The sequence below is a fragment of the Zootoca vivipara genome, chromosome 16, assembly GCF_965207765.1.
Source record: "Zootoca vivipara chromosome 16, rZooViv2.hap1.1, whole genome shotgun sequence".
NCBI lineage: Eukaryota > Metazoa > Chordata > Lepidosauria > Squamata > Lacertidae > Zootoca > Zootoca vivipara.
The window spans coordinates 7214848-7239921 of NC_142599.1; the positions used below are offsets into that span (position 1 = coordinate 7214848).

General features: G+C 47.0%; 1 protein-coding gene across 1 annotated transcript in view; it reads right to left on the reverse strand.

The window, feature by feature from the left end:
• LOC118076152 (transmembrane protein 132D) overlaps nt 1–20563 on the reverse strand; it is a 444754-nt gene extending 424191 nt beyond the window's left edge. Inside the window, exon 1 of the mRNA XM_088659749.1 lies at nt 20069–20563. Within this exon, the coding sequence (XP_088515875.1) occupies nt 20069–20147 (79 nt within the window). The 5' untranslated portion in view covers nt 20148–20563. The remainder of the gene's footprint in view (nt 1–20068) is intronic.
• Between the last annotated feature and the right edge of the window lie 4511 nt (nt 20564–25074).

Below are 25074 nucleotides of genomic sequence, written 5' to 3' on the forward strand. Positions count from 1 at the left end.
TAAGCGTGTGGCCATTTGTCCCGTTTGTAAGTCGAAACCTACGGATGTCGAGTAATTCGTAAGTCGAGGGACCACTGTATATTGCTTTTGTTTTTGCTCTGCTGTGCTGATGAAGGAGAGGATATGTTTTTCTCTCTCCTGAGATATGCTTAATAAACGTATGTAAATATGCCAACACGTCTCTCTCTTTCTCTGTGGCTGCTCAAGCTATGTGGACTCTGCAACAGCGTACCTAGGCCCTCAGGGTCTAGGTCGATATCTCCTGGCTGCACCGGAGGGTTGAGACACCCGGCAGGCCGGCCAGGGGGGCACGGAGCCCTGGCATCTCCCATGGTGTCTGCCAACACAGGGATGTCCAACAGGTCGATCGCGATCTACTGGTCGATCGCAGGGTGTTCCTGGTCAATCCTGGTCGATCATGTGGTCCTGGTTGATGCCCCCCCAAGCCTCCCCAGAAGAAGCTGAACCACTGTGGCTGTTCCTCTCCCCCCCCCCAAAAAAAAGCTCAACTACTTTGGTCAATCCAATGGGTAGATCACTGCCAGTGTTTTTATAGTGGGAGTAGATCGCAGTCTCTTGGGAGTTGGGCATCCCTGGTCTACACTGGTGGCCAGTGGCTTTCCGGGATTCAAGATGGGGTACATTCCCAGCCCTAACTGGAGATGCCAGAGGTTGAAGCTGGGATTTTTTTTAAAAAAAAAAACCAACCACGTAATTATTTTCCAAAGCTGCTTATAAACAGGTACAGGTAGGTAGCCATGTTGGTCTGCCATAGTCAAAACAAAATAAAAAAATCCCTTCCAGTAGCACCTTAGAGACCAACTAAGTTTGTTATTGGTATGAGCTTCCGTGTGCATGCACACTTCTTCAGATACAGCAAACCTTTTTAGAACTAAAATATCCGCCTGATGAAGTTAAACAACAGATCAACAGAGCCAGACTGATACCCAGAGAGAAGTTGCTGCAAGACAGACCCAAAAAAGAAAAATAACAGAACACCACTAGTAATCATATACAGCTCCCAAGTTAAAACAGTTCAATGCATTATCAGAAATCTACAACCTCTCCTAGACAATGACAGTTCTCTTTCTCAAGCTCTGCGAGGACGACCTTCCATTGCCTACAGACGGCCACCCAATCTTAAACAGTGCCTCACCCACAATAATACAAGCAGCAGACTTAACATGGACACTGGTACCAGAGCCTGCAATAAACCCAGATGCCAACTTTGCTGCAACATATACCTGGACAACACCATTACTGGCCCCAACAACATCAAACATACCAGTATCTGAAGAAGCGTGCATACACACGAAAGCTCATACCAATAACAAACTTAGTTGGTCTCTAAGGTGCTACTGGAAGGGATTTTTTTTAATTTTGTTTCTAAACAGGTAAATTAACATATCCAAATTTTAGGTCCAGGACACTGAGGAAGATGCAAAGTCTCAGCCTGGCAGCCATGCCTGGCCCTGTCTATACATTTCAAGCAGTGTCATGCCATTTTAAACAGTTATGGCTTCCCCCGCAGAATCCTGGGAACTGCGCTGCATTTGTGGGTGTTGAGCTACAATTCCCAGAGTTCCCTGGGAAGAAGAATTGACTGTTAAATCAATCTGAGAAAGTGCCTTCCAACATTCAGGTGAAGAAAAGTGGGGCAGGGGGGCTGGAGGAGGAAGGCAGAGGCACCTAGAGCCGTGGGGTGTGTGTGTGTGTGTGTGTGTGTGTGTGTGTGTGTGTGTGTGTGTTTAGTGGCTGTGGCAGGAGAAGCCAGCAGTGGGGAGCAGCAGCAACATCTGTTCTCCACCACACAGCCCAGCCTTGCCTCACCCGGTGCCCCCTTCCTATTTCCCATGAAGCAGAATGGGAAGGGAAGAGCAGCAACTGGGTGGGAGGGGCCATGGGGTACCAGAGAACTATGAATGGTTGCAGAGGTCTTAATTGGGAGTTAATTCTCTACGGTGCTGGGGCGGAGGAGTGAGGGACTTCCCATGATAAAGACAGGATCTGTTATTACTGAAGCGTGATTCGCGATTGTCCTGGCAAAACAGTGAGAATTGGAGGGTATGTGAGAATTGCAGCTCTGCGAAAACAACAGGGATCGTCTTCTTTTTTTAAAAAACAAAATCCTACTTTTCAGCACCTTAAACAAACCACAGTTCCCAGGCTTCTTTGGGGAAGCCATGGTTGTTATTGTGGTATCATGGTGTTTTAGGTAAAGATAAAGAACCCCTGGGTGGTTTAGTCCCATTTTCAGGGACGCGGGTGGCGATGTGATCTAAACCACTGAGCTTCTTGTGCTTGGCGATCGGAAGGTCGGCGGTTTGAATCCCCGCAACTGAGTGAGCTCCTGTTGCTCTGTCCCAGTTCCTGCCAACCTAACAGTTTGAAAGCAAGCCAGTGCAAGTAGAAAAAGAGGTACTGCTGTGGTGGGAAGGTAAATGGAGTTTCTCTGAGCTCTGGTTTCCATCACGGTGTCCCATTGCGCCAGAAGTGGTTTAATCCTGCTGGCCACATGACCACTGGCGGAGCTTCATGCTCCGGCACCGGGGTGTGGCTGGCGCCCGTTCTGGGGCGTGGCACCCTGCCCGGAGGGGCGTGGCGGGTGTTCTGGGGGTGGGGCGGGCAGCCCGGGGCGGAGCACCCCCATCGCCCCTCCCTTCCTGCACATGACCCAGAAAACTGTCTGTGGACAAACACCGGCTCCCTCAGCCTGAAAGTGAGCTGAGCGCTGCAAACCCATAGTCACCTTTGACGGGACTTAACCATCCAGGGGTTCTTTGTATCATGATATTTTAGACGTACAGTGCAGATATGGCAAAAGTTAGGTGCAGGGATGAGAACTGGAGTTGTTGGCAGCTTAGCCTTTTCACAATTCAGGCAGGGAAACAACAAGTTCAGCCCTGCCTCTGTCCAACCCAACTGAAAGCCTGCTCTAGATTTTGCCATCCGACCCTAGAGGAATATCAGAGATCCCCACATGCCCTTTCTAACACAGTGTTTCTCAACCTTTTTTGGGCCACGGCACACTTGTTCCGTGAAAAAAATCACGAGGCACACCACCATTAAAAAAGTTTAAAAAATTAACTCTGTGCCGCCCTATATTATAATTATGACTGTAAGAAACACTTGCCAAATATTGCTTTCCGGCGGGTCAGCGCTGCCGAGTTCTTAAAAGATCCGGGTTTCTGATCCACCTCACCCGACCCCGCCGTCCCGTATCTTACCCTGTGCGTGTTCTCGGACTTGTGAGAGGACGATTTGGTCTTCATGCCTCCGTGAATTAGCAACAAACTACCTTTTGAATGATGGAGATTGAATATTTTAAAAGTAGCTACTTGAAGTCCGCTCAATTTTCCAAAAAAAGAGACACATGTGCGGCACTATTAGCTGCTGGGGACTGCCATCTTGGCTAAAGGATTCTGGGATGATCCTGTCACGTGAGGCTTGGGGGAAATGGAAATAATGAAAGCTGATTGGTCTGTGGAAACTAGAAGGGGTGAAGAAATAGGACGCCCAGGGAGGTGGAGTTTGCAGCTGCAAAATTGCCCTTCTCGTCGCCGCACGTCGCGGCACACCAGCCAGCGTCTCGCAGCACACTAGTGTGCCGCGGAACAGCGGTTGAGAAACGCTGTTCTAACATGTCCAGCCTAGTGAAATTGTTGGTCTCCTCACAACCTCTACCAGCTCCGTAAGGCCTGTGTTTTATGCACTTATATACCCACGCCCATCCACACACACATATATATGCATGAAAGCCTGAGGTGTTTGTGGATAATGGCAGCCTGCCAAAAAACCAAACTGTCTCATGTGAAAAGGTTGGCTGCATTATTAATAAAGACATTAAATTCCAGCAGGGCTTCTTTTAATGGTGCAGACACATGTATTCCCCACAAGGAGGAGGGAGGCAAAATGAAGACATCTTTAAGGATCTCGCTTTAGTTCAGCCTCTTCATTTCTTTCCTATTTGTTTAGGTGATCTATCAAAGGCTGTTGGCTGGCTGGATTATTTTTAGCCAGACTGTCTCAGTCCGTGACATCTTTATTTTAAATATTGTTATTCTTGTCCTAGGCTACGTAAGGGAACCTGGCCAAAGCGGAGATACTATCGCAGAGCTGGCTGTGGCTGATGATTAATTTCTGGAAAGAAGCAGCCATCCCAGGAAACTCCATCCTTTGTCCCTGCTTTCAAATCACAGATGTATGCGCAGACGAGCTGTGTGAAGACATTCTGCACATGCCTCAGGGCAGTAATTTCATTTCTGATATTTGATTATTACTTCCGTTTTAAAACAAAGGGTTGAATCCAACTAAGTTTTGCTTAAAGTAGACCCACTGAAATTGATAGACCTAGGGCTGCATACTGAGAGCACTCTCTTCAGTTTTCTGGATAATTTCCACGTTTTATGCGATCTTTCACACAATCTAAAAGGCACTCCTGAAAAAAATTAGTGGGACCATAGCACTCATTTCCATGTTGTTCGCTTCCAAAAAAAACCCCTGTTAACCCATAAAATCATGAGAGTTTTGCAATGTAATTACACATGACAAAACTGGGAGCAAGATTCCAGCATACAATTCCTTCCTGCCATTTAAAATTTAGTGTGACATGGTAGTATATCGATCTAAAAGCCACAGTTCCAAAACACAGGTGGTGATGCTTGTTCAGAGGTCTTAATTCCTTAAAAGGAATGTTAGACTCCAGGATAAAAGTGATAACATTATAATCAGGAAAACTAATCTCAATGCACCCTGTGTTAAGCATGGGCATTAATTTCAGTGGGTCCACTCTTGAGTAGATCTGGCATTGGATACAACTCGTTTTCGTGGCAACAGATTAGTGCTGACTCTCAAGATGAACAAATAGTTTGGGTTGAGTTTCAAAGATGTGGGGGTGAAAAAGGAGGGTAAAACTCCCTGGCAAGTGGGAACACTCACAACTGCAACCGGGGATAGAGGAAACATTGGGTTCACTTTACATTTAAAGGCAAACCTATCAAAACTACCAAAACAATACACAAACTGAAACATTTGTTGTTGTTTAGTCATTTAGTCATGTCCAACTCTTCGTGACCTCATGGACCAGAGCACGCCAGGCACTCCTGTCTTCCGCTACCTCCCGCAGTTTGGTCAAACTCATGTTCGTAGCTTCGAGAACACTGTCCAACCATCTCGTCCTCTGTCGTCCCCTTCTCCTAGTGCCCTCCATCTTTCCCAACATCAGGGTCTTTTCCAGGGAGTCTTCTCTTCTCATGAGGTGGCCAAAGTATTGAAGCCCTTCCAGTGAGCACTCAGGGCTTATTTCCTTCAGAATGGATAGGTTTGATCTTCTGGCCGTCCATGGGACTCTCAATAGTCTCCTCCAGCACCATAATTCAAAAGCATCAATTCTTCGGTGATCAGCCTTCTTTATGGTCCAGCTCTCACTTCCATACATCACTACTTGGAAAACCATAACTTTAACTATACGGACCTTTGTTGGTAAGGTGATGTCTCTGCTTTTTAAGATGCTGTCTAGGTTTGTCATTTCTTTTCTCCCAAAAAGCAGGAGTCTTTTAATTTTGTGGCTGCTGTCACCATCTGCAGTGATCATGGAACCCAAGAAAGTAAAATCTCTCACTGCCTCCATTTCTTCCCCTTCTATTTGCCAGGAGGTGACGGGACCAGTGGTCATGATCTTGGTTTTTTTGATGTTTTTTTTTTTTTGATGTTGAGCTTCAAACCAGGGCCGACTCTAGACCCGGGTCTGGTGGCGCGGGGCGCCAGGACACCAGGAGCGCTGCGGCGCCCACTGAGAGGCGCGGCAGAGGCTGCCCCAGGCGCACCAGATGCAGCCCTAGGCGCGCCGCTCAGCTGTTCAGGCCGCTCTCCGGAGGGGCGCGCAGGGGCGTCGCAAGAGGGGGCGGCCAGGCTAGATGGCGCAGGGTGTCAGTCCTCCAGGCGGCAGCCGCGCTACGCGCTGCACCCAACCACCCGCCCGCTGTGCACTCTTCTCTTTCACCCTCATTAAAAGGTTCTTTAATTCCTCCTCACTTTCTGCCATCAAGGTATGTAATCAGCATATCTGAGGTTGTTGATATTTCTTCCGGCAATCTTAATTCCGTCTTGGGATTCATCCAGTCCAGCCTTTCGCATGATGAATTCTGTATATATAAGCAGGGAGACAATAAACAGCCTTGTCGTACTCCTTTCCCAATTTTGAACCAATCAGTTATTTCATATCCAGTTCTAACTGTAGCTTCTTGTCCCACATAGAGATTTCTCAGGAGACAGATGAGGTGATCAGGCACTCCCATTTCTTTAAGAACTTGCCATAGTTTGCTGTGGTCGACACAGTCAAAGGCTTTTGCGTAGTCAATGAAGCAGAAGTAGATTTTTTTCTGGAACTCTCTAGGTTTCTCTATAATCCAGCGCATGTTTGCAATTTGGTCTCTGGTTCCTCTGAAACATAGGACTTAGCTATACAGCTGCAAATAAAACGGGTTTACAAATGTGACACTAGGTGGCGATGGTGAGCTATGGCAAATTCAATATATATTTTTCAAACTGTTTTTTTTAAAAAAAAAAGCATTTTCACAGCATTTTTAATATGTGTGTAGATTGTGCCCTGGTCATCATTTGAAATTGCCACTTCTCTGAATTTTGCAATGTACCGGTAGTTCTCCAGCTAAGCAATGTTTACAGAAATGCATAAACTAGGGTAAAGGGTGCTTTAAAAATGATAATAATAATAATAATAATAATAATAATAATAATAAATTTTATTTGTATCCCGCCCTCCCCAGCCAAAGCTGGGCTCAGAGCAGCTAACATCATATAAATAAGAACAGGCATCGGCAACCTCTGGCCCATGGGCAGGATATGGCCCATGGACCACCCATGTACCGAGCCGCCCACTCAGCTGCGGTAAACCAGTGCAACACAGCGTGGGGACTCACCGAGCGGCACCGGAAATCATGTCTACGCAGCCGCAGAAGTGATTTCTGGCACTGCGGACATTTTGGAAATGGGCAGCCAGCACCAGAAATCGCTTCTGCACAGCCGTGGATTTGAACCCTGGTCTCCCAGGTCCTAGTGCAATACTCTAACCACTATACCACACTGGCTCTCTTAGCTACAGTATAACTTGTGCCCATTTTTTCATTCTTTCTTTCAACCAGGAAAAAAAGGTTAAAAAGCCATTTGGTACTCTCTCTTTTTAAACCTCTACTTATGATAATTAACACTACTTACACACTGCAAAACGATCTTTAAAACCCACTTGGTTTTCTCAATTGCCATTAATAATGCAGAAAGCTATATTACACAGCAGGATAAAAACTCAAGTAATTTAACCTAGCACTTTATTTTTTAAAAAAAATAAATAAATAGCACAGCAGCAATGCAGTTCTGGTGCTTCGATCAATCGGCAGCCTTGCCAACATTTCCTGGGACAAAGTGACAGACAGGTGTCAGGGTAGAGTCAGACAGATTGCAGATGAAGAATGCAGTGTGGGCATGTATTCCCCCCTCCCCCCCCCGTGTGTGTGTGTGTGTGTGTGTGTGTGTGTGCATATGTATATAACCACCCCCCATACAAATATATGGGGTGGGTGGGGTATTAGGGGAGGGATAGTATTGTAGTACCTCTGGGGGGGGCACATGATGCTCCTTCTGGAGGAGTTTGTTCATCTTTGGTCCCCACCATGCACTCACCTCTCACCTGTGGCTCCAAGAAGCATGCAACAGCAGCCACACCCGGGGAAACAGCTTTGACTGGTCAGCTAAACCAGGTGAGGGTAGCGGTGAGTTAGGGACTCTCCCTGAATGCAAAGATAGGGTCTGGCGGGTTGAGCAAACAAGACCACTAGTGAGTGCCACAGTGAAGAAAGTGGTTTCAGCATATCTTCGGGAGAAGAAAAGGCTAAGGCAGGCATCCCCAAACCACGGCCCTCCAGATGTTTTGGCCTATGATCCCTAGCTAACAGTGGTCAGGGATGATGGAAATTGTAGTCCAAAACATCTGGATGGCCAAAGTTTGGGGATGCCTGGGCTAAGGAGTAAGTCCAGAGGGGAGTCCCTAAAATAGCTGGATGGCGCCTTATAAGCCTCCTTCCAGCAACTCCGGCCGCCAAGCTGGTACCAAACATATTGCTCTGCTTCCTTTGGACCACATCAGCAAGGCTGAGAGGAGGGTCCTGTTGTCTGGACAGCCCAGGACCTCCATCCACACTGCCCAGGCTTGCACCCCAGGAAGGTCACTTCATTGCCAATGCAGCGGTTTGACTTAACCCACAGAGGCCACTCCATTGTCTCTCGAGATAGACAGACAAACACACACACACAAGCCCATACACACACACTAAGATTATCTTTGGATTCTCTCTCAATGCCATTTTTATTTTACTCAGTAATGCAGCTTTTATTAATACATTAAAGAACAATGCTAGCTGGTGTCAAGAAGGCTGCCACCGCCGAGAAACTAATAAAAAGAAAAGGCAGAGGAATACAAGAGCAATGCAGGGGGAAAATATTAGAAACCAAATTGCATTAAGGATTGGAGCTGACAAATAAAATGGTACGCCGGCAGAACATCTCGCGTTTTAATCTGAATTTATTATTATTTGGGCCGTGCTCTGCACTTTGAAGAAAGTCTCAGCTGGAAGAGTCTGCTGTAGAGGAAGGGAAGTGGAAGCCTCTCCCCTGTGCCAGAGGTGGGTGCTACTCACTACTCCTGTTGCCTGCCAGCCTGTGGTGGATGGTGCATAGCTGCCAAGTTTCCCGTATTCCCCGGGAAACCCCCATTTTTCTAGCTGTTCCCAGTTGAAAAAACAGATTTTTTTGTTTTTTCCTGGTTTATTCTGGCGCGGCGGCCATTTTGGAACTGGGCGGAGCATGCTCAGAAGCGACTTTTGATGCAGCTCTGCCCAGTTTCAAAATGGCTGCAGTGCGACTTCTGGCGTGGCGGCCATTTTGGAACTGGCCAAAGCAGCATCAAAAGTCGCTTCTGAGCATGCTCCGCCCAGTTCCAAAATGGCGGCAGCGCTACTTCCGGTCTGCTACTTCCGGTCCGTCCCTTATTTCACCCACAGGAACTTGGCAGGTATGGTATGGTGCCTCTTGGAGCTGGAGCAGCAGAAGGCAGGGAGGCCCAGAATCAGTGACAGGCGGAGCCACCTTTCTCTAAGGGCAACGCTGAGACCGAGGAAGAGGAAGCTGATACAAAGTCCCACCCTCTCAACTGGTGGTCAGTAGGAAGACAGGTAGGTTGGGGCTGGCTGAGGGCACACTGGGATTGGTGGGGCAGTGCCCCTTTTGCCCTAACTGAACAACCTCCACCGATGCCATCCTGCACCAACTGCTTATCCCAAAGGCAGAAGAGGTGTGTAAATATAAAGTGCCTGCTGGGGGAAAGGGAATTGGCAGCAAACTCAACAGTGATGAGGCGATGCATACGGCAGCCTTTGCAACCTGATGCCCTCGAGCTGACTGCTGGACTCCCAGTCAAGAATGGCCAAGAGTCAGAGACAATGGTAATTGTTGTCCAACGACATTGAGATGGTACTAGATTGTGGAAGGCTGCTTTAGAGCCTTGGCCCATCACCCTTCGTTACTTTGTCAAAGTGAACTAGCTGGCAATGGACCCTCCTGTTTGGATGCAGGGAAAGGCTGGACCAGGTGCTTAATGGATTCAGGAAGGAATCTGAGAGCTCAGGAACCTGGTTCTAAAGCAGAACCTGGTGGCTTATGGGAGAGCTTGACAACACCTCTCCGGCCAAGGGAAGAACCTGGGAGAATCTGTTGCATTTTCAGACCCAAAATAATTAACCAAAGAAGCAGCAGAGCAGCAACCCTAGCAGTTAGGATGCACCTCTTGACTGAATGGGTGTGATAAAATAGACACACAAGATATCTTTCAGTGGTACAACATATCCCCATTGCATCCTTGGTTCAATTCCTGGCATCTCCAGATAGGGCCTGGAAAGACCTCTGCTTTAAATTCTGAAGAACTGCTGCCAGTCAGAGTAGACCAGGGGTGGGAACCTTTCTCAGGCTGAGGGCCGCATTCCCTTCTGGGCAACCTCCCAAGGGCCACATGCCAATAGTGGGTGGGGTCTGGGGCAAAAGTGGGCAGGGCACCAGGTCAAAAAGTTGCCTTTGCACAGTACAGTGGTACCTCGGTTTATGAACACAATTGGTTCCGGAAATCTGTTCATGAACTGAAGCGTTCATAAACTGAAGCGAACTTTCCCATTGAAAGTAATGGAAAGTGAATTAATCCGTTCCAGACGGTCCGCGGAGTAAGCGTTCATAAACTGAAGTGAATTTTCCCATTGAAAGTAATGAAAAGTGGATTAATCCGTTCCAGACGGGTCCACAGAGTACTCAACCTGAAGCGTACTTAACCCGAAGCATGGGTGTAATTGGTTCCAGAAGTCTGTTCATAAACTGAAGCGTTCATAAACTGAAGCGAACTTTCCCATTGAAAGTAATGGAAAGTTCGTAAACCGAAAATTCATAAACCGAGGTGTTCATAAACCGAGGTTCCACTGTAGACTGGTTTCCACCCAGAGAAGCAAAAGGCATCATCAGGGTGCAAATACACATCCCAAATGAACAGTGAGGCCTGGAGAGAGTTCTGAGGAGCAGAGAGAGAGAGAGAGAGACCTGGAATGGCTACATTCAGCCCTCTGACTAATGGCTCTGCACCCCTGCAATAGATAGGGTTGCCAGACTCAATAGAGGACAGGACTTCTGTGCCTTTAATTGCCCTGCTCTCTTTTGAGTCTGGAAACCTTAAAGAGAAACCAGCAGACCCTTTGCTTGGAAATTAAACAAAGGGTCTTGCTGGTTTCTCTTTAAGGTTTCCAGACTCAAAAGAGAGCAGGGCAATTAAAGGCACAGAAGTCCTGTCCTCTATTGAGTCTGGCAACCCTAGCAATAGATTGTACCACTCACTACGCAAGTATGGGGAACCGCTGCTGCACCACAACTCCCATCAGCTCCGGAAAGCATGAACGATGGCCTGGGGTGATGGGAGATGCAGTTCAGCAGCTTCTGGAGGGTTGAAGATTCCTCACACCTGCTGCACGACAGAGTGATTCGGTATAAAGCAGCTTTTCTCAGTACCTCGAAAGAGTGATAGCTAGAATAGAAAACTATGGGGTTTCAGTATAGATCATTTTTACCCATAGCTCCTTTCCTTCCAGCCTTAAAATTCATTTTTATTCTTATTTCTTTGCCATACATGTCTTATCACTATCCTAAGGGAGAGGCAATTTTAGCAGGCGCTGTTTGTCAGGCAAGGGGGAGAAAACCTACTTCTGCAATGTTTCTGTCGTCTATGCAGTTTTTTAAAGATGAAACAAGGTAAAGGAGGTTCATTTTTCAAGCTGTATTTTCTTGGGTTTCTCTCCCCTCCCTTCACAACACACACACACTTTGGAAAGGAAAAACAGGGCTGTGGCACTGGTGCAATACAGGGATGGACAAATAAGCAAGTGTGACAATTTTGAAATTTTGAATATGCTGCAATTTAGTGAGAGGCAGTGAGGTGTAGTGGTTATTGTGTTGGACTATAACCTGGAAGACCAGGGTATATCCACACAGGTGACATTAGGCCAGTCACTGTCTCACAGCCTGACCTACCTCAGAAGGTTGTTGTGAGGATAAAGTAGATGGGAAGAGACCCAAACTCCTTAGAGGAAATATATTGCTATAAATGCAATTGATAATACTTTCATCCATTCCATTTCAACCATGTGTATTTTAAAATACGTATTTTATGCACCAAATATGTGCATGCACACACATGCATTTCTAAGTGTAGTTTATCCTAAAGCATGTACTGTATTTGCATACTTTACTTTAGCAGAGAATTATATTGCAAAATTCAGAGAAGTGCTAAAGCTAAAAGCTAATAATATTCCGATTTGTGCATTAGTCTGAGAGGTATGGATCAAGTTGGTTCAGATCTGAATTCACAGAAATTTAATCCCCGAAGAACCTCAAGCACAATCCCCTTGGGTGTGAACCTGACCCACTTATTGCAGAGTCTTCTTATATAGTGTCGATCTCCAAGACATTTTTAAAAAACAAACAAACCTAGCTGTAATACTATAAGCCACACTAAATCACTACAAGCCTATTACCAGAGAAAGGTGAGCCTGCAATTCTAAATTACAGTGTAGAACATCACTGAACAGAAGCTGTGCAACAGTTATCTAGTCCTTGTTTAAGAAATTGAACTCAAGCATCAGAGCAAAACCTCGTTGATCTTCAGTACAGCAGCTTCTGAAGTTAACAAAAAAAAATGTTTCCCAGGGAATAAAAACTCAGGGTTTGTTTGTTTTTAAAGATAATATTTTTAAGTCTGCAGAGGAAATATATCTCAGGACAAGGTCTTCTCAGTGGTGGTGCCACAATCAATACCCTGCCCTGGGCAAACCCACCAAGAGAGCCATGAAAACTGGCAACAGGGTTGTTAGTGGAACCTCCAAGACGGCATGCAAACATGGTTCTCCCCTTTTCGATCTTATCCCCGCAACAATCCTGCAACGTAGGCAAGGCTGAGAGACTATGACTGCCCAAGGTCTCCCAGTGAGCTTCATGGCTAAGAGGGTATTTGAACCCTTGTCTCCCAGGTCCTAGTCTGGCCCTCATGGGCTTAAATACTTCGAAGTAAATAAAGATGCCCAAACAGTTCTCTAATGAAGAGTATGAGCACACACCTTAGAAATGGAGCCAACGATCTCCCAACCTTGCAGACGGTCTCGTTCATCCAGCATGTCGTTTTCCAGTATCCCTCTCCCATTGTTCCTCTCCAGCAGGAGGAATTTGGAGAGAAACTCACTCTAAAAATGGAGGGTCCATTTAGCAGCCATTGATAGACCCATTCAAGAGTTTGCCCCCCCTTCTTTTCAAGGCTATCTAAATCAAGCGCCATCACCACATTTTGTGACAGTGGATTCCGTAAATTGGTTTAGAGGGCACGCAGAGGGTTATTAAGTGTTCTGACATTTTTTATGCTCTGTTATTCACACCTGGAAAATGTTTTTGGGTTGGTTTGTTTTCAACAACAGTGACGTGCCCACCCTAATTCACCCAGCTCACCAACACAGACAATTACATCCAGAAGAATTCTGAATTACCACTGCCAGCAAGAGAATATCCAGTGAGGGTCATCCTCACTATTGAGGACACGGCATGAGGCAGGCTCCTCAAGTAATGGATGTTTCAGGGGCATGGAGCATTGGGGAAGCCTTGCTGTAGAGGTGAGGGCCCTTTTTCAGCCTGAAGACCACATTCCCTTCTGGGCAACCTTCCAGGGCTCACATGCCAGTGGTGGGCGTGACCAGAAGCAAAGGTGAACAGAGGAGCGAAGGCAGATTATCCCTTTGTACAGCAGCCTGTTTGACACACACCCCATCCTCTACCCTCCATCTAGGTGAGCAAGAGGCATTATCAGATTTCGAGGACAAACTAAAAATACACTGGGACTGCAAAGCGGGGCCAGTGAGGTGTGTGGCCTGGAGGATCGCATTGGTCCCAGGCTCCTACTCCTGGCCTTGAAGTTCTCCAATCCTGAGGCAGTGCGAAGCAGCTGCCACCTCCAACCCCTTCCCCACACTCCAGTTTCCACACTGCAAGAACATCAACACCAACCTGTAGCACAATTTTCCAATTTAAATGTACAACTTCAAAAATGAGTCGTTTTTTCTCCAAAAGAGCAACTCATTGCATGCTGTTCTGTAAACCCTGAATTATTTCGAGGTTGCTTGCAAGTGTATGCAAGCCGCCTGCTATTAGCACATTGTGTTGTAGACAGTGCAGAAGGCAAGGAGACACAAAAGACAGGAAAGGAGAAACAGGTACTCAAACACAATCCTTGCTTCGGAAGCAGATAATGGAGGGAGGCCTTCAAACTGCAGCATTTCGAAGCGTCAACAACTATGCCACACCCAGGCAACACACAGAGATATTATACTATTGTCAGAATTACGTTTCCTTCCCTTGACCTTTTCCTCGCTTCAATAGCAATCTAAACTTGTATTTTGCAATAGGAGTTGGCATTTCTTTGTAGTGGGGGATGTGTAGACATATGCAGAACACAGAGCGGATGATAAAGCGAGCTTCAGAAACAACAAACACCCTGTTTATGCTCACGACACGCCAGGATGCAGAAGCCATCTCCTGCCAATCAACAGCATAGAATAATGGAGTATAGAGTATAGAGTTGGAAGGGGGACCCCCAAGGGTCATCTAAGCCAACCCCCTGCAATGCAGGAAACATAGCTAAAGAATCCCTGAGAAATGGCCATCCAACCTCTGTTTAAAAATCTCTAATGAAGGAGAGCTCACCATCTTCCAAGGGAGTCCATTCCACTGTCAAACAGCTCTTACTGTCAGAAAGTTTTTACTAGTGTTTAGTTAGGACCCAGGTGGCGCTGTGGTTAAACCACTGAGCCTAGGGCTTGCTGATCAGAAGGTCGGTGATTCGAATCCCTGTGACGGGGTGAGCTCCCGTTGCTTGGTCCCAGCTCCTGACAACCTAGCAGTTCGAAAGCATGTCAAAGTGCAAGTAGATAAATAGGAACCGCTACAGCGGGAAGGTAAACAGTGTTTCCATGTGCTGCTCTGGTTTGCCAGAAGTGGCTTTGTCATGCTGGCCACATGACCTGGAAGCTATACGCCGGCTTCCTCGGCCAATAATGCGAGATGAGTGCGCAACCCCAGAGTCGGTCACGACTGGACCTAATGGTCAGGGGTCCCTTTACCTTTTAGTTGGGATCTCTTTTCCTGTCATTTGAATGCATTGGTTCAGGCCCAGCCATCTGGAGCAGCAGAAAGCAAGCTTGCTCCATCTTCCATTTGACATCCCTTTAGATATCTGAAGATGGTTATCATATCTCTTCTCAGTCTCCCTTTACTCCAGGCTAAATATACCCAACTCCATCAACCGTTCATCATAACGCTTGGTTTCCAGACCCCTGATCATCTTGGTTGCCCTCCTCTGCAGATGTTCCAACTTGTCAATATCCTTAAACTGTGGTGCTGAGGACTGGACCGGAAGATTACAATGGTTCTATTACTTCCCTTGCATACCACTCCATTGCCCCAAATTAATTGGGACATCGCAAATTCACAGAAGCTGCCTCGGCGATGTCCTGATTTCGCCGCCTCGCTGCTGCTGCTGCCTCCTCCTCCAGGTCGGCCGGGGCAGCCTCCACCATAGGCTCCACTGCCATGGTGGCTGACCTCTGCCGCTGCCATGTTCGCAGAAGCGGGCACAACACATCCGGAACACACTTCCGGATGCAGGCGCCCCACTCCCGGCAGCCGCGGCGAGGCCAAGTAGGCTGCAAGAAGGCTGAGGCCTAGCCATGGCAACAGCGGAAAAAGAGCTGGCAGAAGGACAGCTACAGTGGCTACTGTGGCTGCGATGCAAAGAACAGTCAGGTGGGGAGAGCATGCGGTTAAGGTAGGAAGCGGAAGAAAGTGTTTGTGGTTTGGGTGGGGGACTGCAGAAAGAGCATGCAGTTTGGGCAGGGGGTAGAAGAAAAAATGTGCAGTTTGGGTGGAGGGGGGGGGAGAGAAAGAGTGCATGGATGTCCCACTTTCCCACCCCAAAAAGTTGAATGGTATGACCAAGTGTGGTCTGACTACGGCAGAATAGAGTGGTACTATTACTTCCCTTGATCTGGATACTATACTTCTGTTGATGCAGCCTAGAATAGCCTTAGCTTTTTTTGCTGCTGCTTCACACTGTTAACTCACGTTAAGCTTGTGATCCACTAAGACCCCTACATCCTTTTCACAAGCCAGGTGTCCCCCCCCCCCATCCTATATTTGTGCATCTGATTTTCCCTGCCTAGGCATAGCATGCATTAATATTTAAAGATTGTAAGAGCAACATGCAAAATGTCCATTCGGCCCAGAACTTTGCTTTCCAAAACGTCCAATCACATGCCTCCAAGAAGCCCACAAGCGGTGTGCAATGGTGACTGCCCACATGGAGGATCCTTTTAGCAACGGGTAGGCCTCAATTTGTCCAACGCCCTTTACAGCCATCTAAACCAGTAAACAAGTCCTCCATGCATTGCTACCTCAAAAGCCAATGGCGGCTAGTTTAGACATTCAGCCAACAGATCTCCCCATGCAACAAGAAAACCAGAATATCTGGGCTCAAACACTCTCATTGATATGGTTATTTTATATGGGCAGGGAGCAAGACATTTTGCTGCCTGAGGCACAACAGCAAAGTCAATGTGTATAGTAGTATCTGAGGCCGGCCAAGATTTTTTGACACCTGAGACAGTAAGATTCCACAGCCGTCTCTCCCTGTGAGTAAAATTACAACAATACTTTAAATAACCAACACCTAGTTGCCCTTTCATGCTAGACGGCTAATACTGGGTGCATAGGAGCCAAATCCTAGGGGCCAAGCTCCCTTCAGCCCCCCAATAAAAATATCTGATAAAATATTTGAGGTGCCTGGGGGACCCCAAAGTTGATGGGCATTTCCATTCAAATGGTATGTGTGCCGTGTTATGTGATCAATTATACAGGACGGAGCTTGCCTGCCCCCCCCCCCAATATTTTATTCAAGTTGGCACCCTTGACTGGGTATCACATTCTGTCTACTGGTAGGACTGGCCTGGGAAGGGAGCCCTTCTTTTCACATGAGTGGGTATTCAAACATGGCATCCATCCCTACCATTCAGTCTTGGTAGCCCTTATCTCACGATACTGTTGATTGGATGAAGTGACCCTGAGGCACACAGAGTTAGGTAGTGAATTTATGTTAATCTAATAGTGCAGGAACCTTTTCAAAACAACACGTGAAGCTCTGGACATAATGGGAGGAGTCTCATGCTGCAACAAAAACCTCCTCCCCATGAACAGTATTACCCTGGTGACACATGGCCTCTGGGGTAAGGCTACCAGTCAACATTTTGCAGAAGGGATTCCTGCACATACCAGGAATGTAGGTTTGTGTAATTAAAGTAGATTAAAGCACTCTGCTGCTCTGGTGTAACAAATCCACTGCAGGGAGGGAGATAACAAGATTTTTTTTGCAGTTAGGTAAGTCATGAGGAAATGCCCTGAAAAGTGTGGGGGTGAAAAAACGATTAATGAGAAGTCGCATTACCGCCGTGCAAACAAATGTGGATTAAATCAGGATGAGTACTCATTGAGGTATAACCCCTCTGCAAATAAATTGGCACAAATGTGCAATAAAGACTGGGTACAGTCTAACTTTCCTCGGAGGTTTATGCAAGCAAAGGAAGATGAATGCTCAATAAATAGGTCATCAGGAGGAGGCAAAAATGCAAATCCAGGCCCAGAAGTGGCAATATTCATATATTGAATGTGAAGCTACCTTATACAGGGTCAAACTAATGGTCCACCCTGCTCAGTACTGTCTACTCTACACTGTCTGGCAGTGTCTCTCCAGGAATTCAGGAAGAGTCATTCCTAGTCCTACATCGAGGGACCTTGTCTTGCAAAGCAGGTGCTCTGCCAGTGAGCTACAGCCCCCTTTCCACACATTATTCGGTTCAGGCTGCAAATAGAGCTTGCATAATAATAATAATAATAATAATAATAATAATAATAATAATAATAATACCCACCCTTATTAAATATTGACACATACTTCCCTGTCATCATTGTGTCGTTGCTTATATTTATTATTTCTTGTTGCTAGGCTTGCTTATTATTATGAAATGCTTTGTTCCCTTTGGTGTTTTGAACTCATGCTTCAAGTATGTGTTACATGGTGTCGAGGGCAACCTAATGGCCCTGCAGATGTTGGTAGGATTTGTGGTCCAGCAACATGTGGAGGGCATATGGGTTGGGGGAGGCTGGCCTAAAGACCTGTTATCATATTTCCAAGACACCTCACAGAAAGCTACAACTACCTATAGCAGGCATCCCCAAACTTCGGCCCTCCAGATGTTTTGGACTACAATTCCCACCTTCCCCGACCACTGGTCCTGTTAGCTAGGGATCATGGGAGTTGTAGGCCAAAACATCTGGAGGGCCGCAGTTTGGGGAAGCCTGACCTATAGGAACCCCACACATCTGGGCCAAAGGTGTAGACTCATCCTCTACATGCAAGGAGTTTGCATAGGGGTGGAATGTTAAAGATATCCCATATTTCACCCCCATCTGCATGCAGTTGAATATAGGAAGCTGCCATATACATGGGCCCATTTAGCACAGTATTGTCAACACTGACTGGCAGCAACTCTCCCAGGATTTCAGACAGGGGGTCCTTTCCAGGCCTCCCTGGTGATTGCACCTGGGACGGTTTGCCTGCAAGGCAAGTGCCCATAGCTGCCAAGTTATCCCTTTTTTTAAGGGATTTTCCCTTATGCTGAATAGGCTTCCTCGTGAGAAAAGGGAAAACTTGGCAGCTATGCAAGTGCCTTGTCACTGAGCTATGACCCTTCTCCAGCTGAAGCCTAGCAGACCCCACCTGACTGACAATGGTTTTACCCTGAATACCCATCTACTAACAGGTGTACTCTGCAAAGGTGGAAAGCCTGTGCTCGGAGCACATGAACAGAAACAGCAATGGCCAGTATTTCCTGTGTACAGAAACAAGGCTTTTCTATTTCTTCCACATGCAACAGGGTGAAAAGTAAAGCAAGGAAGAGCTGCGAAGGCAGAAATCGTATTCCTTTTCTTCAATTCCCCAGGTCTCTCTGTAGCTTTTCAACACACACTTCCTCATTCCAGAGGCACCTTATTCCCAAAGCTGGTACTACAACAGGAAATCAGAGCCAATCCAGGGACAGTCGTCATTCCACTGCCACATGCTATAATGTAGATGAAATATTTTTGGCCAACACTTTTGATGCATCATAGGCAAAAAAGGAGGAACTATTACAGCCTTAAGTAGCACCCTAAAAAAAAGCTAGCTGAAGCCATGACCCTCCATGAGGACTGGCTGCATGTACAGGACAAGCTGGTGAAGCTACCCTATTGTCCAATTCACAAAGTAGAAGGGAATGTCTTCCTTCCCCTTTAAACCTCCAGCCAAATGAAACATCTCACAAGATGTGCCTTCAGTTATCCACTCCCCAGTTCTTCCACAGTTTTACAAGCAACCCCACTGAAATTAGGGCTTCCCATTGCTGCACCACCATAGATCCCTACATTTTGAAGTGTTCATCTGAGCATTCCTAACTTTGATGTAGCCATTGTAAATGTTTTTTTTTTTAAAAAAAGAGAAAATAAATGCAAAAATGTGTCAGAATGTTTGCATGCATGGACACTAGATAGCAGGTTCTCAACTTCCTCATCATAAAATAAATGCAAAAATGTGTCAGAATGTTTGCATGCATGGACACTAGATAGCAGGTTCTCAACTTCCTCATCATAAAATAAATGCAAAAATGTGTCAGAATGTTTGCATGCATGGACACTAGATAGCAGGTTCTCAACTTCCTCATCAACATCAACATTGTTCCAAGGCCACTGCTAGGATGAATCACCCACTACAGAGTTTCTGCTTTTGATAGTAAAACTTCGCCCAATGCGCTGCGATGCCACCCATCCAACCTTACAGAATAAATGAATAATCAAATACACACCCCCAGGTGACTCTTCCCCATTGACATCCGATTCTGCTGGAACAGAGGAAGCCTGGTTCTGTGCCATTAGCCATGTCTCTATCATGAGATCTGGGGAGCATCTTTTCTTTTTATGTGATTTCGCAGGAATGGAACATGGATTTCATTTGTAGGCGCTTAAAAAGGTGCTGTAAAACCCCAGTTAATCTCTCTCTCACACACACGCATTTTAATATCTAGCCAGAGTGCTAATCAATATTATCTTAGGCAGGATTTAAAGATTAATAAATTGCCAGTGTGAATCCCAGTGAGTGGGGCAGATCTTTCCTGACATTTAAATTAAAAGAAAGATCAGGGCTCCCCGCTTCCCATTCACAAATCTTACAACTGCTCCCCACTAACTCCCAGGAACACCCTCTTGAGAAGTGGGGGGTAGGATGGAGTGGAGAATCCCAGGCTCAGGAAGGCAGAGAAAGTTAAGAAAGAGAAGGTTAATTGCTTCTTACCTTTGGAGAGCACCACCGCCAGGCTAAAGAGCAGAAGCCAGACCACCCGAGGCACCTTGCCCTGCCCAGGGGTCCCCATGGTGGGCTGCAGAAGAGAACTTAGATCCTTGCCACAAGGACTTCGCGATCAAAACAAACCCGGCTCCTGGTCATTTTTAACCCCTCTCACCGCTCCCGGGAAGAAAAGGAAGAAGAGGAGGTGGGGAGTCTAGAAGGTCATCTGCGGATGTTCAGACACATTTTCTCTCCAGCAAAGACTTGGGAGGTGGGGTGCCTTCCGTTGCCTGTCCTTACAAAAACTAGATTTCTTTTGTTTTCAAAAAAAGCATGTTCTCAATAACAAGGAATGTTAAATAACAGAAATAACATCTCCTGGGTTTGCATCATGGTGATCCGAGGTTGGGGGGGTGGGGGAGAGAAAGAGCGCCGATCTCCATATAAATAAACGCCAGCCGAGAGATCTAGGAGTAACGAGATGGAGGAGGCGAGGAAGAGGCGGGAGAGAGAGAGAGAGAAGGGGAGGCGATCGCTAATTCATTCCTGCAAACCGAGGTTTGAACGCGGGACGTTTAAGCAGAAGACCGCTCTATTGCAGCGGAGAAATTGACACGGCTTGGGGTGGAATTGATCGGGAGGAGGGAGGCAAAGGGTGCGTGTCTCCCAACACAGATCCGCTTGGCATTTTGTTTGGCGGCTGAAATGTCTTCTTCTTTTTTTAAACAGATTCTGGTGAGGGTGGGGGAGGGATGCGGAGCGCAGCGCAGTGGGGAGGGAGAAGCGCTAAAGTTTGCCTTTTGGTGGCTCGTTGCGCCCGAGAGAGGAAAAGGAGGCAGAGAGAGACACAGCACTGAAGAACGAAGGAAAAGGGAGGGAGGGGGATCAACTGATGGTTTTCCTTTCACTTAAACACACGCATGCACGCACAAACAAGGCGCTCTATCTACAGTCCTCTTTCACTTTTTTGGGTGGGGGGGAGAGGTTGGCAGGGGTGGGAGGAGGCGGAGCAGAGCAGGACCTCTTCCTAGAGAAGGTCATCGCAAAAGAAGCATCCTGGACTGGTTCTTCTCTGGCGGTGATGCTTTGGGAAAGCTGAGCCCGGAGAGGAGAGAGCACCGCTGGCTGGAGAAAGAGGCTCTCGGCCGAGAAGGTTTAGTGGGGGGGGGGGGACGCTCTGTGTTGCTGTTGGTTTGCTTTTGGCAATACATTTAAAATTAACAGTAAATTTCTGCCCGATCTGCAGGCAGAAATTTAGTTACATGGTGTCGTTTCCGATCCTGTCCTCAGCAGCGCACATGGGAGAGAGGGGAAAGGAGAGAAAAAAAAAGAGAAGCTTTTATTTTAATTTGTTTTTTAAAACCCACCAGTTAAAACGAGGGAATTAAATAAACGCATCTTCCTTTTATCTTCAGTTTACCCGCCCCCCCCCCCACCTTAGGCAACGCTACTGCCACTGCCCCCCCTCCAAATCCATCAGTTCCCAGACAGTCAAGGTTTCAACCAATCCTGGAGCGGATTATCGAGAAAGATGGGCGGAGACGCGAGGGGGGGGATTCGCCCATCCCTTTAAATTGCATCCACAGCCGTTTCAAAGGGAACGCACGACCCGAGGAGGCGGGCGCATGCAAATCTAGAGAAAGGAAAGCCCCGCCCCTTCAGCAAATCGCGCTCATCCCTCTTCCCTCCCCGCCCACCTTCCGGACCTTGCGAGATGGAGACACGCTCCGCCCCCGGGGAAATCCCAGGAGCTGGAGCGTGGGAATTTCAAGGGGGGCGGGGTGGGGAAGGAGAGACATTCAGGATCGGGTTAGCTCCGGAAAACAGCGCTGCAATTTGGTACCTTTTTTTGACACACGGACAGGATGTGACCTACACGCCCTCTGTCGCGTGGAACGAAGAGGGTGTTAAGAGTTGGCTGGACTTTGCGGGCATCCAGACCTGCCTTTCCCCCAACCGGGTGCTCTCCGGATGATTTACGTTACCGTTCCCAAAGGACCCATGGCCAAAGGTGAGGGCAGCAGTTTCCAGTACCTGGTGGATGCGAGGTTAAGAAAGGGGCTCTTCATCCACCCCCCCACCCCCATTAAGAACAGAAGATGCTGCCTTTAGTCCATCCAGCCCGGTTTTGCCTGCACAGACTGGATGTAGCTTTCCAGGGTTTCAGACAGGGGTTGTCCCAGCTCTACCTGGAGATGCTGGGGATGGAACCTGGGAACTTCTGCATGCCAGACAGATGCTCTGCTACTGTGCTACAGCCCTTCCCTCAACAGAAAATTGCACGCCTTGTGCCCAGTATACTTGGAGGAGCGTCTCCACCCCCATTGTTATGCCCGGACACTGAGATCCTGCGCCGAGGGCCTTCTGGCAGTTCCCTCACTGCAAGAAGCAAAGCTACAGGGAACCAGGCAGAGGGCCTTCTCGGTAGTGGCGCCCGCCCTGTGGAAAGTCCTCCCATCAGAGGTCAGAGAGATAAACAACTACCTGACATTTAGAAGACATCGGAAGGCAGCCCTGCTTAGGGAAGTTTTTAATGTGTGACATTTTAATGTATTCTTAATCTTTGTTGGAAGTTGTCCAGAGTGGCTGGGGAAACACAGCCAGATGGGCGATGGGTGGGGTACAAATAAATTATTATTATTATTATTATTATTATTATTATTATTACACACCACAGACTCAGCAGCTTAGCAGCACTTGAACCACTCTTGGACCTTTTTGCCTCATTTTACACACACACTTACACTTTACAGGGCAAGTGACCCATGTGTAGCGATGAAACAGTTTCCTGATCTAAGCAGGATTTAAAAATGCACACTGCCAAAAGCTTTGAAACAATCTTGATTAATTAAGGGGGCTAGCTGTGAAGGAAGTATCAGCCCCAATAAAACGCAACCATCTATGGGCTCTAGGAAGCTTCCAACAGACCAGCAATGAGCTTGTGACAGATTAATAAAAATAAATTGTCTTTTTATCCCGAGACTTCACTGCTTCAGTTTCAGAACAATCTACTGGCTTATGGGCCTAATCTGCTTTAAGTAATTAATAAAGCTAGCTAGCCACCGCCCCGCCCCAATCACTGGGTATCATGTTTCCCCCAGTGGCAACATAGGAATGCCTTATTCCAGGGGTCAGCAGCAGCGGGCCGGTCCACTGTCCCTCAGACCTTGTGGGGGGCCAGACTATATTTTTGGGGGGTGTGTGTGTGTGGAATGAACGAATTCCTATGCCCCACAAATAACCCAGAGGTGCATTTTAAACAAAAGGACACATTCTACTCTTGTAAAAACACGCTAATTCCCAGACCGTCAGCGAGCTGGATTTAGAAGGCGATTGGGCCGGATCTGGCCCCCGGGCCTTAGTTTGCCTACCCATGTCTTATTCCAAGTCAGACCATTGGTCCCATCTCAGTAGTGTCCACACTGACTAGCAGTGACTTTCCAGGATTTCAAATATATTTCTCTCCCTAGTTTTGCTGGAGACGCTGGGGATTGAACATGGGACCTTCTGTATGCAAAGCAAGTGCCCTTCCACTGAGCTATGGTAGAGCCATACCTCAGAGGGGGCTAGCAGGGTCTCCCTCCCCCCTCCCCTGTGAAGCCTCCAGAGGGGTGCCATTGAGGCTTCCAGCCTGCCAACCTGTCTAGGCTTCAGGCCTTCAGCTGCACACTCAGCAGCCTTCTTCCATTCATAAGTGAGCAGTTTTGCTTCCCCTTTCTTTTGAAGCAGAAGAAGAGACGCTGATTTGCAAAGGGGAGACAGGGAGTTGGAAAACCCGGAGAGACAAAAGCAATCCTCCTTCCCCTTTCCCTGTTGAAGAGGAAGATGGGCTCCCCTGTCTGGTTTTGCAACTGGTGTGTGAAAGAAAACCTGGAGAGAGGAAGGGGGCAAAGCAAAGTTGAAAGCGTGCAAGTTTTACTGCTGCCAGCTGCTTGTTTTGCTGTTAAATTGAAGGAAGGGAATTATGGAATTGCAGATGTACTTGGCCAACTCCTTGAAATATCCTTCCTTCTTCTTTTCTTCCCTTCAACATCTCAGAGATCAGTTAAAAGCGCTGAAGACATGAGAACACCACCTCCTGTCCTTTTTGGAAACAGGGTCTTTTGTCATGATTAAGCAATTGAAACGGCAAGTTCACAAGATTTGAAGTATTGCTTGCTTATAGTCTCTCTCTCTCTCTCTCTCTCTCTCTCTCTCTCTCTCTCTCTCTCTTTCTCTCTCTCTCTCTGTGTGTGTGTGTATCTAGAGGACAACATACATATTTACACCATGTGAATATATAAAGAGGGCACTGCTACATACAATCACCTATAAAAACTGAGTCTTTTGTTTATACTGTACTGAAAATAAAATACGGTACCTGCAATGAAAGGAATGTGATGCAGAAGGGAAATGTAGCCAAATCCACTTTAAATTATTTATTTGCAATGGTTCAACAGCCAGCATTTTTTAAGGAAACTTGTGGGGTGTTTATTCTTTTATTGTTTATTCTTTAGTGCCTTACACAGCAAGTCTTTACGTGTCTACTCAGGAGTAAGTCCCACTGAATTCAATGGAGCTTACTCCTTGGCAGCTGCGTAAAGATTGTGCAGTTCATACTGCAATCTTAAGCATTTTCACTCAGAATTCCCACTGAGTTCAATGGGGCTTACTAAGATAGAGCTCAGATAGACAATAGCTGCAAATGGAAGCTCTACTTTTGACAATTTAATTTTACTGGAAGGGATTGCTCATCTACCCTTTGGTCATACCATCATAATACTTCTTAGGATTCCTCAAATAATCAATTACTGTCTAAGGAGATCTACTTAAAGGTTGCCTACTTTTATGCTCTTTAAGAACAAATGTATGGATGCAAATGCATGCAAGGGGTGCCAGGATGCAGAGCAGGACTGATATGGGGTGTGGCCTGGAGATAATCCCATGGGTTTGGTAGAGAAGGCTGGAGTGCTGCATTTGCCCCCTGGGCTTGAGGTTCCTCACTCTTGCTATAGGTCAGGCATCCCCAAACT